The sequence below is a fragment of the Epinephelus lanceolatus genome, chromosome 15, assembly GCF_041903045.1.
Source record: "Epinephelus lanceolatus isolate andai-2023 chromosome 15, ASM4190304v1, whole genome shotgun sequence".
In the NCBI taxonomy this organism is placed as follows: Eukaryota; Metazoa; Chordata; class Actinopteri; order Perciformes; family Serranidae; genus Epinephelus; species Epinephelus lanceolatus.
The window spans coordinates 39,067,983-39,082,801 of record NC_135748.1 but is presented as its reverse complement, the minus strand read 5'-3'; the positions used below and the strand labels follow the sequence as shown (position 1 = coordinate 39,082,801).

General features: G+C 43.0%; 2 protein-coding genes and 2 non-coding genes across 7 annotated transcripts in view; 3 read left to right on the top strand and 1 right to left on the bottom strand.

Moving 5' to 3' along the window:
* Positions 1-8,499, bottom strand: part of kiaa0586 (KIAA0586 ortholog) — a 42,032-nt gene extending 33,533 nt beyond the window's left edge. For 2 of the 4 annotated variants that reach the window (XM_033642626.2, XM_033642629.2), the window contains exons 1-9: positions 7,846-8,499; positions 6,939-6,991; positions 6,626-6,695; positions 6,163-6,232; positions 5,671-5,902; positions 5,461-5,531; positions 5,124-5,208; positions 4,396-4,510; positions 1,053-1,173 (exon numbers count right to left, since the gene is read on the bottom strand). In XM_033642626.2, coding sequence (XP_033498517.2) covers positions 1,053-1,173; positions 4,396-4,510; positions 5,124-5,208; positions 5,461-5,531; positions 5,671-5,902; positions 6,163-6,232; positions 6,626-6,695; positions 6,939-6,991; positions 7,846-8,179 — 1,151 coding nt within the window. In that variant the 5' untranslated portion in view covers positions 8,180-8,499. The remainder of the gene's footprint in view (positions 1-1,052; positions 1,174-4,395; positions 4,511-5,123; positions 5,209-5,460; positions 5,532-5,670; positions 5,903-6,162; positions 6,233-6,625; positions 6,696-6,938; positions 6,992-7,845) is intronic. The other 2 variants (XM_033642627.2, XM_033642628.2) reach the window with 2 other exon arrangements.
* Positions 8,500-9,432: 933 nt separating this feature from the next.
* On the top strand, positions 9,433-12,561 carry timm9 (translocase of inner mitochondrial membrane 9 homolog). The gene is made up of 4 exons (XM_033642109.2): positions 9,433-9,703; positions 10,258-10,312; positions 11,197-11,292; positions 12,081-12,561. The coding sequence occupies exons 2-4, from the start codon at positions 10,274-10,276 to the stop codon at positions 12,213-12,215; spliced, it is 270 nt and encodes an 89-aa protein (XP_033498000.1). The 5' UTR covers positions 9,433-9,703; positions 10,258-10,273; the 3' UTR covers positions 12,216-12,561.
* On the top strand, positions 10,953-11,034 carry LOC117267665 (small nucleolar RNA SNORD53/SNORD92). Its single transcript, XR_004502594.1, has one exon. It is a non-coding gene; the product is annotated as a small nucleolar RNA SNORD53/SNORD92 (small nucleolar RNA).
* On the top strand, positions 11,579-11,660 carry LOC117267666 (small nucleolar RNA SNORD53/SNORD92). The gene has a single exon (XR_004502595.1). It is a non-coding gene; the product is annotated as a small nucleolar RNA SNORD53/SNORD92 (small nucleolar RNA).
* Positions 12,562-14,819: the final 2,258 nt, after the last annotated feature.

Genomic DNA, 14,819 nt, shown 5'->3' with positions numbered 1-14,819 from the left:
CAACTGTGATGTCATCACATCAATATGGACCAACATCTCTGAGGAATGTTTCCAGCACCTTATTGAATCTATGACACCAAGAATTAAAAAGGAGAGTGTACCTAATAAAGTGGCCAGTGAGTGTATGTTATACTGTACCATATTGAAAAAAAAAAACACATCTGCGTGTGTTGCTAGGCAGGTTTCACCTCTCTGTGTCAGTGTGCAGTGAGCCTTGATCTCTCAGTATGCTTGTTTCCTCCTCTCTGTTCCTCCTCTCTGTTCCTCAGCTGTTCTGAGATCAATCGGTTTTACTGATCAGCTGGACAGAATAATGTGAACACCTGCAGAGCTGAAACCGTCGACGGATCGCTCTCTGCTGATTCTGACAAACTGAGACTGACATTTGTTTTGTTTCTGTGCGTAAGTATCAGTTATTAAACAGAGTCCAGACAGGACGGGGTTAACTACTGATTCTGGCTCCTCGCCATACTGAGGCATTCTGGGAAAAATATAAATATCGAAGATATCAACGAGCCGACATCAAAACCTGCACACACACACATACACACTCAAACACACAGAGATTAGCTCCAGTGTGCCTCTGATGGATACCGTCTGTGTTGCCATGGAAACGCGCCCGGCGACCGTGCTGTGAGGAGGAGGAGGAGGAAGCTGCTGAATACATGAAGAACCGGAGCCTCGTTCGCCCCTCACTCTCGCTCTGAATGATTATGCTAATGAGCGCACACACACACACACACCCACACACCCACACCCACACACACACACACACACTAGGAAGTATCAGGTGTTGATTGAGAGATGGAGATCCTCAGTGTTCATGTGGCGCAACATGAGATCCACACAGCATGTACATATATAGATATATGTGTATGTATGTGTTTGTGTGTGTATAAACTGTACAGTGGTTGTGTGGTTGTGTATGTGTGTGACACATGTTGTAAGCGTGTCTGATGTTAAACAGTCTGCAGGATTCTGTCTCTGTTTAATAAAACTGTCACGCTCCAACCCACAGAGCCCACCATCCACCCCTCTACCCCCCCCTTCACCTGGTTTGCTCTGGCCATCGGTCATGGTAAGGTGTTGCCATAGCAACTGGGCCAGTCTCCACAGCGGCGGCAGCAGCTCTGGTTGCCGAGGAGCTTTGCTGCTGGTTGCTGAGGACGTCTGCTGATGGAGACAGAGGAGGACAAAGCAGAGTGAGTCAGTGAAACGCAGTGAGGACATTTAGAGACACTCTGAGCGTCTGATCCACAGACTGCACACACACAACCACACACACGTTGTACTAGGGTTGCAATGGTATGAGATTTTCACCATCTCAGAAAATATCACAGTTTCACAGTGTCACAGAATTCATATTATCAGTCAGAATGAGCCTTAAAGGAATGAAAACAGAAAGGTTATTGTTGGTTGAACAAATGTTTTCTCCATATATTATGTCATAAACTGAAGAGGTCAGAGGTCTGAGAATGGCAGTTCATCAGTAAAGTACAATCTGAAAGGTTCACCCCAGACAGTGTGCTGATGAGGGCAGCACTATCTATTGTTTTTTTATTGTGATAATAAAGGTCAACTCTTTGGCGGGATTTATACTTCAGCATCAAATCGACACCGTACCGTAGACTCTGCGTTGACGTAGAGCCTACGGCATAGCGTGACGTGCACCTCCCCAGAAAGGTAACTTCACATCACAGCGACACAGACCTCCTGTCTGTTTCTGTAAGCTGAAACCATTTCCCTCAGTGGAAACAAAGCTTTTATTTACTTTAATTTCACAGATAAGAATAAATTGTGAAGACAATAAAGCCTCCACAATAATAGCATTTTAAGTCTTGTGTGTGATTTATCCTGGCTTCATATGAGCAGAGGAAATCTCTGCTAGTCGCTAGGCTAATTTATACAATGTAAAATTCCATAGGCTTGTGCTAATAATGTTAGCATGTTGTATTTGTTTATTTAGTATAAGACAGTTGTTTTGTCAGTGAACCTTGTGAGTTGTAATGGAGCCAAATTTTGTAAAATTACTTTTGTTAAATGTTGCTGTTGTCCCTTAGCCTGAGTGTCAGACTGAAGCTCCCAGAACCTTCAGTCTGACATGGCTTCCATTGAAGGCGATTTACAAGGGGGAGGGAATTTGATTTTTTCCCTAACCAATCAGTAGAGATCAACGACTCACCCAGAATCTGACATCATTAGTATCCATGCCTCGGGGGTGCCGAAAACAAGTGAGCATTGCCCGTTTAAAATGTCTCTGTCGTCGTGCACGCCCAGCTGCATCGCCGTTAAATCCAGTTTAGCAGCTTCCTTAATTTGGTCCTCCATTAACGCGAGTAGTGGCGAAATACCTCGATAGCATCGTCAATGTGGTCTGTAGGATCTGTAGCGGTCGCCATTGTTGCTATCCTCACCAGTTACCCACCGGCGTACAGCTTGACATCAGCGTGGCGCTGATTGGCTAATCGCTAGACCCCCGGCGTTCATTGGTGTGTCCAGCGTTTGGACGAGATAAATCGCAAATTCATTGAAGTATGCCAGACCAGAGATGCAAGCCTACTCAGTTGAGTGGGCGGGGTCTATGGTCTGGAACCAGGCTAGTTGTCCCTGGCTTCATATAAGTCGAGGAAAAGTCTGCTAGCTGCTAGGCTAATTAATACAATGTAAAATGCCATAGGTTTGTGCTAAAAACATTAGCATGTTGTATTTGTGGGGAAAATGTGTCCAGATAAAGACAGGTGTTTGTCTGTGAATGCTGCGAGTTATAGTGAAGCTGATTTGTGTACTTGTGTTTGAAACTGTCTCTATTAAGCCATGTTTAATGTGTGTTTAATGTGTGTTTAGAATCAACTAAACTTTACAGCACTTCACAGAAACCCCGCCGCCGACTAGTGTTTTGGAGGTGTTACTGCAGAGTGACACAGACACACCACCGCACATGTATAAATGCTCACAACGCCCTAGGCCACGTGTGTAGGCTCTGCATAGAGCTGACACACAAGTATAAATCCAGCTTTTGACTGTAAAAATAATGGACCTAACTACCACAATGTCACCCACTGGTTTGTGGCCTGCTGTTTCGAAGACTCGAGTTCAGCATTTCAAACATTGCCATCTTGGTTTTTTAAAGTGACCATATTTGGGTAAGAGCAGGCCCTAAGGTAGTGCGCCAGTTTTTGTAGTGACCAAACAGTGGTACTGCAATTTCTGCACAGAAATTCTGAAGTTTTGCGGTTAAAATAATGTAGTGCCAAATAAAAGGCTGCCTGACGGTGAGGTAAAGCAGTAAAAAAAATCCTCAATATAGTGTAGACTTAAACTGATATTGATTTTTCTAGGTGGGACACTTTTAAGGTGGCTAAAATACATTTTGATGTCAACCCCCATTCACAGCAATGTAATGCTGAGCTCCCTGCTATTACAAACTGGGGACACGCCAACACATCTATCAGTGTGTTACCCTCAATAGATGGGTAACACACTGATAGATGTGTGGCAGATAAGGACCTCGTACAGCCCCACTTCAAAAATCCGGATCTATCACTTTAAGCACCTCACAGTCCTCTACAACCTCTGACAGAACCTCAAAGACCTCCTCCAGCACAAATGAAACCTGCTCAGGGACCTAGAAAACCTCATACAGACGTAAATGTGTATACTGTCAACACACACACACACGCACACACACACACTGTATCAGCAGTGTACCCAGGAGAGACGAGAGACTAAAAATAGCCTGCTGCTACAAACAGCCTGGTTACCATGACAACCCCGTCTCCATCCAAAGAAAAAAACACTGATCTGTTCTGCTGCATCAGTCTGGGATTGAGGTGGAGTGTTTCCATGGTAACAGCACATGTGAGCAGTGACAGCCTCCATGTGTCGGGGGAGACGCTGCTGCCACCTGCTGCTCACAACGTGTCACAACCTCTGAGATGTGAAACGCCTGCATCCGTTGACAGCGTGCTTAATGATCAGTAAACAGCTCCACAGACATCTGTCGCTGGGTCTCTGTGGTACCGAAGGAAACTTAAAAACATGGTGATTCTTTTTTCTGTGATTTCTACGTGGATTTTTGGATGTTTATTCTGGATGAACATCAGTGATAATGAGAAGTCACACTGACTTATATCAACATGTGTGTCATGTCTGTGTGTCCACGTTTCACTGAGTGATGAAGAGGAGAAGGAGGGAGAGTTTTAACCACAATAATTAACTTACCTGTTGTTGTCACACCTGTGTGCACCTGCCCTTTCACCTCACACACTATCTCTGCACCTCCTTCTCTCCTCTCAGTCTGCTCCACAATAATAGTCTTTGATAACGATCAGCTGATCCATAAACACATACTTTACATCTGTACTGAACATTAAAGACAGGAAGTATCACGTTTACCTGCAGTGTCCAGATGAGTGACCTGCAGACAGGGTGACTGACCCGAAGCTGTGAGGTCACGGGTCGCAGGGGCGTGGCCTGTCATCATCCTGAGGGCTGACTCCAGCAGCTGGCTCTGATTGGAGCAGAGGAGAGCCAATGAGCAGTCAGACAGTCAGAGTTTGGTGTGGGCTGAACAGGGGCTCATTCAAACTAGGGTTTCCAGGTTGAATGACATGTTTCCTGTGTATGGTGTGAAACAAGAGGCTCGTTCGAGATGATTCAGGCACAATGCATGCTGGTTAGTTTTGTGTGCAACTTCATCCCGACTTGCTCTGACGTCATACAAAAGTGGACAGCAATAATCTCACAAGGTCGAGGCAGCCGCAGTTTTTAGAGCCAGGTGTTCTCCACTGACTGCAAGACCCTGAGCATGATGGGAAACGCCTGGCTCTCACCTGATCTAACAGCTGATTGGTTCAGATGTCGACTCAACAATATGATGTTTTAGATAAACTTTTATTTTTTGTTGAATTTCAGATATTTCAATTTCACACTTGGTTTGTTGAAGTAAACGTGTCTCCCATGTTAATAAAGCCCCTTTTAACTGAACTGAATTAAACCCTGCTGTACTAAAAGGTGGTGCACATGTATAACACAAACGGCTGTTGAACGCACCACCATGTCTGCTTAAATAAATGTTTTACTACTTTCTGTCGAGGCTGAACGGAGCCCAGGTGAGTGTTTACCTGCTGCTGCAGCTGCTGACTGTGCAGCGTCTCCAGGTAATGCAGCGTCTGCTGGCTCAGGCTCCGCCCCCTGTCTCCACCATCCCTGACAACAGAGCAGACAGTGATGTCACACAGTCGGGGGGTGAGTGACGGCTGTTTTGTACCAACTGATGCTCAGCAGTGTGACTGTGTGTGTTCACAGAGAACAGTTCAACTGATGATTCATCACTGCTGAGTGAACAACAGATCTGTAACTGTGTGTGTCTGACATGTTTGAAGCTACAGAGGATCCTCACAGAAATACAAGGACAATACAAGCGTGTGTGTGTGTGTGTGTGTGTGTGTGTGTGTGTACCTGTCGGCCTGCAGCAGCCTCTGAACTCCTTCAGCCAGGTGACACACTCGAGCCTCCATATCTGACTGAGCCTGCACACAAACACACACACACACACACACACACACACACACACACACACACAAACACTGAGAGGTGAGTAAATACTGCATTCTGGAAGTGTTGCACGTCAGAGGGATTAAAGAGTTACTGACAGGAGACCAGATGTACCTTGATGAGAGGAGCAGCAGCAGCTACAGCTGCAGCTGCAGCAGCTGCTGCCGCTTTGGTGGCATCTCTAAGGCAACCAGAGGACAGCCCCGCCTCCATCTGGACCCCCGCCACACCCACTGCATCCTTGGAGCTGGTGCTGGGAGCAGGAGCATCCTGGGAGCTGGTCCTGAGGGGCTCTGGGTCCAACAGCTGCACTCTGACCTCCCTCCTGTGGGGGGCGCTGTGAGACCTGAGGACAGACAGCAGGTGAGTGCAGGCAGTGAAGGTCATTAAATATAAGTACAAACTTTCTGTCACTCCATGATGGACAGCCGGAGGTGTATTCACTGAGTTTATTTTCTTCAGATATTTATCATCACAACAGTTACGTCTTTAGTCCATTTTAAACGTGACTGCATGTTTCATTTCCTACAATATAAACTGAGTCCTCTCATTGTTAAACATGCTCCAGACTCCACAGACTTTTTGTGTGTTTTTAGTTTTTCTCACCGTTGTTTCAGAGCAGCGAGGACGACTCCACGACCTCCAGCAGCAAAACGGGACGTCAGAAGGTCGTCACCTGAGGGTGATGATGTCAAATATTGATACTGAATGTGTCACACTGACAGCAGATTTAGCTGCTCAAAGGCTCTGGGGCAGGAAGAGATGTCCACAGAAGATCTGACTTTATGTTTTCATCACCTTAGTTTTATTGCGTCAGTGTCATCTGATAACTTATCAATTCGGCAGTGACACTAATATACATGTATAAAAAATCAATAACAGATATTTAGAGTCTCCAAGACCAGATGATCACATTGAACACTGAACTGAACTGTGTAAAGATGTAAATCAATCAAATTCAACACAACTTTATAAAACCAGTGTGTTTCAGCTCCTCAGCAGTTAGTTTGTCCTGACAGTGATTGATTATTGATTATAAATTGATTAATAAAGCTGGTTCTTCTCTCACCAGGCTGCTGGTCGCTGTGTGTCCCAGCTGAGAGCTTCCTGTCTGGACTGGACTCTGCTGCTGGACGCTGCTGGAGGACAAAGATACTTTACATCAGATCTGACTTCTTATAATAATGTGATCAGAGTGAGTCAGTGCACATGGAACTTCTAATTATGAAGTAAATGCTGATTGCATGATGTAATGTCAAAAGAATAATGACGTCATCAGTCATCAGGCTACGAGCTCCTGGAAAAATGAGGGCTCCACGTACGACACAAACACTAATATCAATTGGAAACATAAAGGGGAAAGAGGAAGGAGAAGGACTCACTCTTCTTCTGGGCTCTCTGTTCTCCTTGGTCAGTCCAGGTTTCCTCAGTCCGTCTGCACACAAACACACAGCAGAAGTGCAAGTGAGCAAAAATGACCGGGCCCCGAACGTTGGCCTGACCTTGGCACACATAGGGAAATAGGTCGGACCACATCAGGTCGCCTGACTCAGCTGAGATGAAAGATGCCCCAGAATCCAGCTTAATAAACTGGCTGCCATCACTGGGACATTTTCAAAAATGACTTTGCCCAGCATTGGCATGCAGGAAGAAATAAGTCAGGCTGCGTCTGACTGCCTGACTCAGCTGAGACTCAGGATGAATGACACCCAAGAACTGGGCCAAATAAACTGGCCTGATTGATCCAACTGCACATTTTAGAATATCCCTTTATTGTGACCATCCCAAAGCACACCTGTGTGGTTATGATGCTGTTTAATCAGCATTTTGATCACACCTGACAGGTGGATGGATTATCTTGGAAAAGGAGAGGTGCTCACTGACATGGATGTTAACAAATTTGCAACCAAACTTTAAAGAGAAATAAATCTGTCGAGTGAATTAAAAAGTCTCAGATCTTTAACTTAAACCTGTAAAGAAAATAGGAGCAAAAACAAAAGTGTTGTGTTTAAATTTTTGTTCATTGTATTAATATTTTTATTTTTGCATTTTTCCTTTTTAGATTCTCATATTTTTACTGCAGTGACTTGGAGGAAACCTGAAATCTGATACATGAATATAACACAGAAAATTTAATCTAAAATATAAATGATATTATTATATAATATAAATAATCTGTTGATGCCGACCAGACTAAAACAATTCATTAGCTTGTTGTGGGTAAATCTCCGTTAACAAACAGCTCCTGTCGGTCACCGGTGGATCTTCACCACCTCCCGGAGCTCTTACCGGTCTGACCGTGTCCCACTACCCGCAGAGGAGGAGCATTCTCCGGCTTCTGTCGGGGCTTTAGCCGCTGCTGCCGCTTCTCCGACCCGGAGCTCCGCTGCTGCTGCTCGGACAGAGGAGGCTGGACGAGCGGGTCCCGCAGTTTCTGGACGGTTATGTGGACAGATCCGGATCCCGGTCCCGGTTTACCTTCATGTCCCCGATCCAGAGGAAGAACCCGAGTGGACCGGATCAAAACGTCCCCGGTGTCCGAGCTGCAGGAGGACTGATCCGGACTGGTTTCACCGGATGAACCCCGCTGTCTTTCTGAGCTGGAGGCCAGCCGGGACGACATACTGATCCATGTACTTATTAATACTTTAATTAACTTTTAACTAAAGGTGTTGTGGGCTGTCAGAGAGCTGTTAGTCGACGTGCTAACTTCAGCTAGCCGCTTTCAAACTTCCCGCTCCGGCATCATACGGGACCGAGGAGCTGCTGGACCGTTAAAACTCGGTGAAAGACGGAAGTGACGACGGAAAAGAGAAGTTTATAAAGTTAAAACATCGCGTTAGAAACAAAAAGACGCGTCAGAAAGATAAAAACACACAAACTAAACTGTCAAAGCGACCAACTCGGCAAACAGCAACTGTTGCTGACAACAAAACACTGAACTTCCGGCTTCCGGTTAGCAGCAGAGACTTTACAAAACGCAGACAGATGTCTCACTTCGACTGTAAATTCAGAAACCAAAAACGACAACATACAGTCATACAGAAGTTTATGTCAATAAAAATACAAGAGAGGTGGTGGTGGGAAGTGTTTTACTGCACTACACCTCTGAGGGAAATATAGTACTTTGTATATATAGTAAATATAGTATCATATCATCTAAGTACATCATGTGTTTTTGATGTAAAAAGTACAAGTGTCAGATAAACGTAGTGCAGTAAGTACCTCTTTACCTCTAAGATGGAGGAGAGTAAAAGTTTAAAGCAGCATGATATGGAAATACACAAGTAATGTACAAGTACCTCAAATTTGTACTTGAGTGAATGTAGTGACTTTCCATCACCACATACGCTTTAAAATAATTACTCCCATTTGTTTTTTATTTTTTGAGGGAGTTATTATTATTATTTAACCTTTATTTAATCAGAAAAACCTTGAGATTAAATGTAAATGTAAAATGTAAATGTACTTTATTTATACAGCCCTTTACAACAACCCACAGGTGAACTCTCTTTTTCAAGAGTGTCCTGGCCGAGACAGGCCGCAACATAAGTTACAGACAGCCAATAGAACAAAAATACAGTATAAAAATGGGCAGCTTTAAAACAAGCAATATTAAACCCAAAATAAGATTACTACAAAGAAAAGCCCACAAGTATGTTAATATATACTTCTATATATTTATAGAGAAAGGCAAAGAAACCTTTAAATATTTACATTTATTCCTATAAAATCTAAAAAGCATATATTTATTTATTTTATTTAAATATTAAGATTATTTGTTCTAAATGAAAAACAGAACTTAGATATGACGTCACTGACTGTTAGGTGGAACTTCATGTTGTTGAGTACTTGTATCACTCCGGACGTTTCTTCACTCGCGCACAGCTTGTTTCCAAGGGGAACTTTCGTCACAATTTTTTTTATAATCTTTTTTTCCTTAGAGATAAACGTAATAGTAAAGTAATAATCTGTTTTAAAGTCGCTCTTCCGGCGAATTTATTTTGCGTTTACTTTTAAAATAAAAAGATAAAATAAATAAATAGATATGCGGTACGAATGTGCGGTGTAACGTTGATTTCTGTCCGCGGTCTCTCACGTGTCCTTCAGTCCGCTGAAGGAGCTTCACGTTAAACATCGTCCTCAGGTGAGATCAATTTAGTTATCCATTAATAACATCTGATCATTAATCGTATTTAAGATTTAAACACTCAGCGGCTGTTTGAGGCTGTCGGTGTGAAACTGACGGAAGACTTTGAACGTTACAACTAAATCTCACGGAAATACGAAGCTAATGCTAGCTAGCGTTAGCTGTTAGCTAACTGATCCTGCAGGGAAATAATTGAATAATTAGCTTTAATATATTAAAAGAGAATATTTTATCTGTAAGTGAGTATAAAGGGCTGATCACAGTGCAGCTGTTTTATCAGAGATCTGATCTGAACCAAACACCGTTCAGTAAATCGTCTTTTTAACCGGCAGGACGCTGCTGCACAGTGACACACCAGAATTTAAAATATCATTTATTTAAGTTTATGAATAAAGTTTAGGAAAATACCGTTAACAGTATTTATGTCTGATTGTCCTGATCAATGCTCGTGTTTATACAGGAGACGTGATCGTGGATGAGGGAGTGAATACTGTAAGTGTCACATTTTTCTAATGGAGTCTAATGGTGTGCTGTGTGTTTGTTCTTCACAGACTCTGAATCGGAATCATGGCGGTGCAGGTGACTGAATCCGATCAGATCAAACAGGTAACCGCTGTCTTTGTTTGCTTTTAACAGTTTTAATTACATATTGGTATCAAATAATGATTCAGCTGCAAAATCCACCTGAAATAAAACTGCCTCTCTCAGGATCAGAGTTAAAAAGCAGACCTTATTAAAGCTGCAAGCAACCTTGAACAGGCCCTCGCTCCTTCGCACAACCCTGCTGGCTGATACCACTGTTCATTTCTATGAAAGTCGGACCTTGCACGCAGGAGTGAGACAGTATATCCTCCACTTCCTGTTTACACATGGTGCTGAAGAACACATTGTACATCAATTGTAGACCCCACCATGTCAATTTAATGTTAATCAAAATATAAGATGCACTTCCTGTTGCCAGAAGGTGGTGCAATCACCATGACACCCAGTGTTCATGTTGATGGCTTTGGGCCTGAAGTCGTATAAGACCTGTGAAGACGAAAACTCAAGCTTTAATCAACTTTTGAAGTCAGTCAGATCAAATCTGTAGGAGGAGTTTGTTAAAGTATGACTCCTGGAAATGGCCAAAAAAAAAAGCACGAAAATTACACATCTAACTCAAAATGGCTGACTTCCTTGTTGTGCAAGTAAATACACTATCAGCTGCGGAGACAGAGCTGCTGTGATGACGTGTCTGGCTGTCGGGGAGGAGTGATGATACTGAGAAAGGTTTCGCTCAATGAGCTGATGTCATGTGATGTCACAACTTCTCTTGGCTGTCTGACCAATCCCCTGCCACTTTACCTCCGCTGTGACCACTCACTCTGACATGATTCTCACCAGAAAAACGAGAGTCTTAGTACTTATGATATGTCACATCAGGAGTGAAACCACAGTTAATAATAATAATAATAATGATGGTAATGACGAGTTGTGTGTTGTTGTTTCAGTTTAAGGAGTTTCTGGGGACGTACAACAAGGTGACGGAGAACTGCTTCATGGACTGTGTCAGAGACTTCACCACCAGGGAGGTGAAGCCAGAGGAGGTAAACACAGTTGTTTACTTGTTTACTTCCTGTTAACACAAACTCTCAGTCACTGCAGAGAGAAAATCAGTCAGTGTTCAGATTAATTTATTCATGTTTCAGTCACAGTTCAGGTGAAACTCCAGCTCAGATGAGCAACTGTTATTATAAGTCTTCTTGACGGTGCGTTCAAAGACACTCCGACATCTTTAGGTTGTCACAGAAGGAAAAAAAAAAAAACATTGCGCCAGAAAACATCCCTCATATATTACAATATTCTTCCATGATGTTGTGTCTGGCTGTCGGGGAGGAGTGATGATACTGAGAAAGGTTTCGCTCAATGAGCTGATGTCATGTGATGTCACAACTTCTCTTGGCTGTCTGACCAATCCCCTGCCACTTTACCTCCGCTGTGAGCGCTCACACCAACACGATTCTCACCAGTAAAACTAGTCAGTTCGAGGAGACAGATTAATGTGTTTTAATTTGTACGCATCCTTTATTCAACTGTTTTTTTTTTCATCTAAATACTACAATACCCATGAGCCTCAGCTGCAGGCATGATCTAGAATCAGACAGGGATTTAAACTAATAACAGCTTTATCAGGTTTCTACTGAGTGGAATCTTCAGCTGAATTAACAAGTTTAATTCGGAGTTCTGTGATTTGCTGTTTGTTGGTGAAATGTACCCTGGGAGTTGCAGTTGACTTTTAAGGCAGCAGATATTTCCTAACACAGTTGCTCGTCTTTTGTTTTGGTGATTCAGCAGTTTATTTCATATAATAATTCATAATTGTTTGTGGTTTCAGTCGACCTGCTCCGAGTCGTGTCTCCAGAAGTATCTAAAGATGACTCAGCGGATCTCGATGCGGTTCCAGGAGTACCACATCCAGCAGAACGAGGCTCTGGCTGCTAAAGCCGGACTGCTGGGACAACCTCGCTGAACTGCACTGAACCGGTCTGATGTGGACTCATAACACAGCCCCTGCAGGCGGCTCCTGGTCCAACAGGTCCAGGATGTTGGCTGAGTAAAGACTGAACTGTTCATCTGTCTGAAGCCGAGCTGAAGCACTGCTCTGTCTCAGAGCATCATGGGACATGTAGTGTAAAACAGGAGGGCAGATGTGTTTAACTCGTGGACACAAACTGTTGAGGTGTCCTTTAATGTTGGTATTTAATTTTTCAGTTTTATGTTGAAATATTTTATTAAACATTGTGAACATGTTTTTTTCTTAATGTGTGGAAATAAAAAATCTAATGTCACAGTAAAAAAAAAAAATTCAGAAGTAACTACAATTATGTTTCAGCATGTTCATATGTTGTATTCTCATGAACACAATGTGTCAGAACACCTTGAGGGATTTGGCACAAACGTCCACTTGGACTCAACGACGTGATTAGAATTTGGTGCTCAAAGGTCAGTGTGACCTCACCAAACATGTTTTTTGGCCACAACTTATGAACTGAATTGAATAAGCAGGTGTCTGGAACTTGTGGAGCATCTGTGAGTGTCTTCAAGGTTTCCCAGCTTTCCTCACCGAACGTAATGCCAAGATGTTTTTTTTTTTTCAGGCTGCATTGAAGCCGAATTATATTCTGTAAGAAGACCAACAAGTGTCTTCGTTAAGTTTTCTGTGATTTCTAAGTGGATTTATAGACGTCAGAGACCACTAGAGTTGCACTTACAGTTTACGTGGATATCTGTTAAAACATGAATGCTGCACACACATCTTCCCTCAGCAGCACAAATCTATGATCTAGTTTTAAAGTGGACACCCAAGATTAGTGTCACCAATTCAGTATCTCACCAGACGTCTCCCCTTCTGTTCCTGAGGTATGACGTTGAAAACATTTACAGTCAAGTTGACCTTTGACCTTTTGGATATAAAATGTTAATCATTTGTGTGAAATGTCATAATAAGCTACGCATTCTTGACTCATGTTCAAAAACATGTTTTCCGAGGTCACAGCGACCTTTGACCACCAAATTTTAATCAGTTCATCGATGAGTCCATGGAAATTAGCAAGCCTGAAATTGTCGAATGTTTTGGCGCATGCCATTTTTTGCTTTTGTCTGTCTATACATTATTAGTATTGATCTTATGCAACATTTTAAAAAATGAGACCGCTGGTCTAAACCGGCTCAATAAAACACTGCTCTACAATGAGCAGTTTGATCCTGAAAAATTGGAGCTAAAATAGTGTTGAGTTTCTGTTTTAGTGCAGCGTAGTTTTAATTTAATTAAATCCACCAACGAGCCACTTTTTCTGAGATTTACATGTCGGAGTGTTCTGTGTTCGGTGCGATGCCTTTTGGACAGAACCAAGATAGCTGTTTCCAGTCTTAATGCTAAGCTAAGCTAAGCAGTTGCAGCTTCATGTTAATGAGACTGAAGAACCTGAGGAGGATTTTGCTGAATTAGAATTCCCACACATTCCTACCAATAAATTTTGAAAAGTTTTCCATACGTTTTGCATTTACCTATGACTTACGTAGTTGAAACAGGCAGGCCTATACAGAGACACAGCCATACATTATTAAACATGCACTTCACAGACATTTGGAAATGAGCAAACTGCTAGCTTTACTTTCTTGTTAGTCATTCCAGCCACCAACTAGTGGCATATGGCAGTAGACCAATGAGCGTTGGTTAACCTGCTACACAACAGATTTTCAACACTTTTCCATTTCTCTCCTGCATGTTTCTTTTTTGTAAAAGGGGGCGTGGCCTGGGCAATGACAGTATCATGTAATACAAGTGACATTTCAGTGTTAACGCAGCATATCACCAAATTTTAAATGAGTAATACGAGGAACATACACTCATTAACCACTTAGGTACACCTGTTCAACTGCTCGTTAACGCAAATAGGTAATCAGCCAATCATGTGGCAGCAACTCAGTGCATTTAGTCATGTAGACATGGTGAAGACGAGCTGCTGAAGTTCAAACTGAGCATCAGAATGATGAAGAAAGGTGATTTAAGTGACTTTGAACGTGGCATGGTTGTTGGTGCCAGACGGGCTGCTCTGAGTATTTCAGACACTGCTGATCTACTGGGATTTATGCGCACAACCATCTCTAGGGTTTACAGAGGATGGTCCCAAAAAGAGAAAATATCCAGTGAGCCAAAATGCCTTGTTGATGCCAGAGGTCAGAGGAGAATGGCCAGACTGGTTCAAGATGATAGAAAGGCAACAGGAAGTCAAATAAGCACTGGTTCCAACCAAGGTGTGCAGAAGACCATCTCTGAAGCAACAACCTTGAAGCAGATGGGCTACAGCAGCAGAAGACCACACCAGGTGCCACTCCTGTCAGCTAACAACAGGAAACTGAGGTTACAATTCACACGGGTTTTCTCACCAAAACTGGACAATAGAAGATTGGAAAAACCACATTGAGATGGAAGCATGGATCCATCCTGCCTTGTATCAACGCTTCAGGCTGCTGCTGGTGGTGGTGTAATGGTGTGGGGGAGATTTTCTTAGTACCAACTGAGCATGGTTTAAACACCACAGCCTACCTGAGTATTGTTCGGTATTCGATC

Bases quoted from the DNA above. Each gene is read 5' to 3' on its own strand.
- timm9 (XM_033642109.2), top strand. From the start codon at position 10,274: ATGGCGGTGCAGGTGACTGAATCCGATCAGATCAAACAG. The intron at 10,313-11,196 runs GTAACCGCTGTC...TTGTTGTTTCAG, and splicing joins AATCCGATCAGATCAAACAG to TTTAAGGAGTTTCTGGGGAC. The intron at 11,293-12,080 runs GTAAACACAGTT...TTGTGGTTTCAG, and splicing joins GGGAGGTGAAGCCAGAGGAG to TCGACCTGCTCCGAGTCGTG.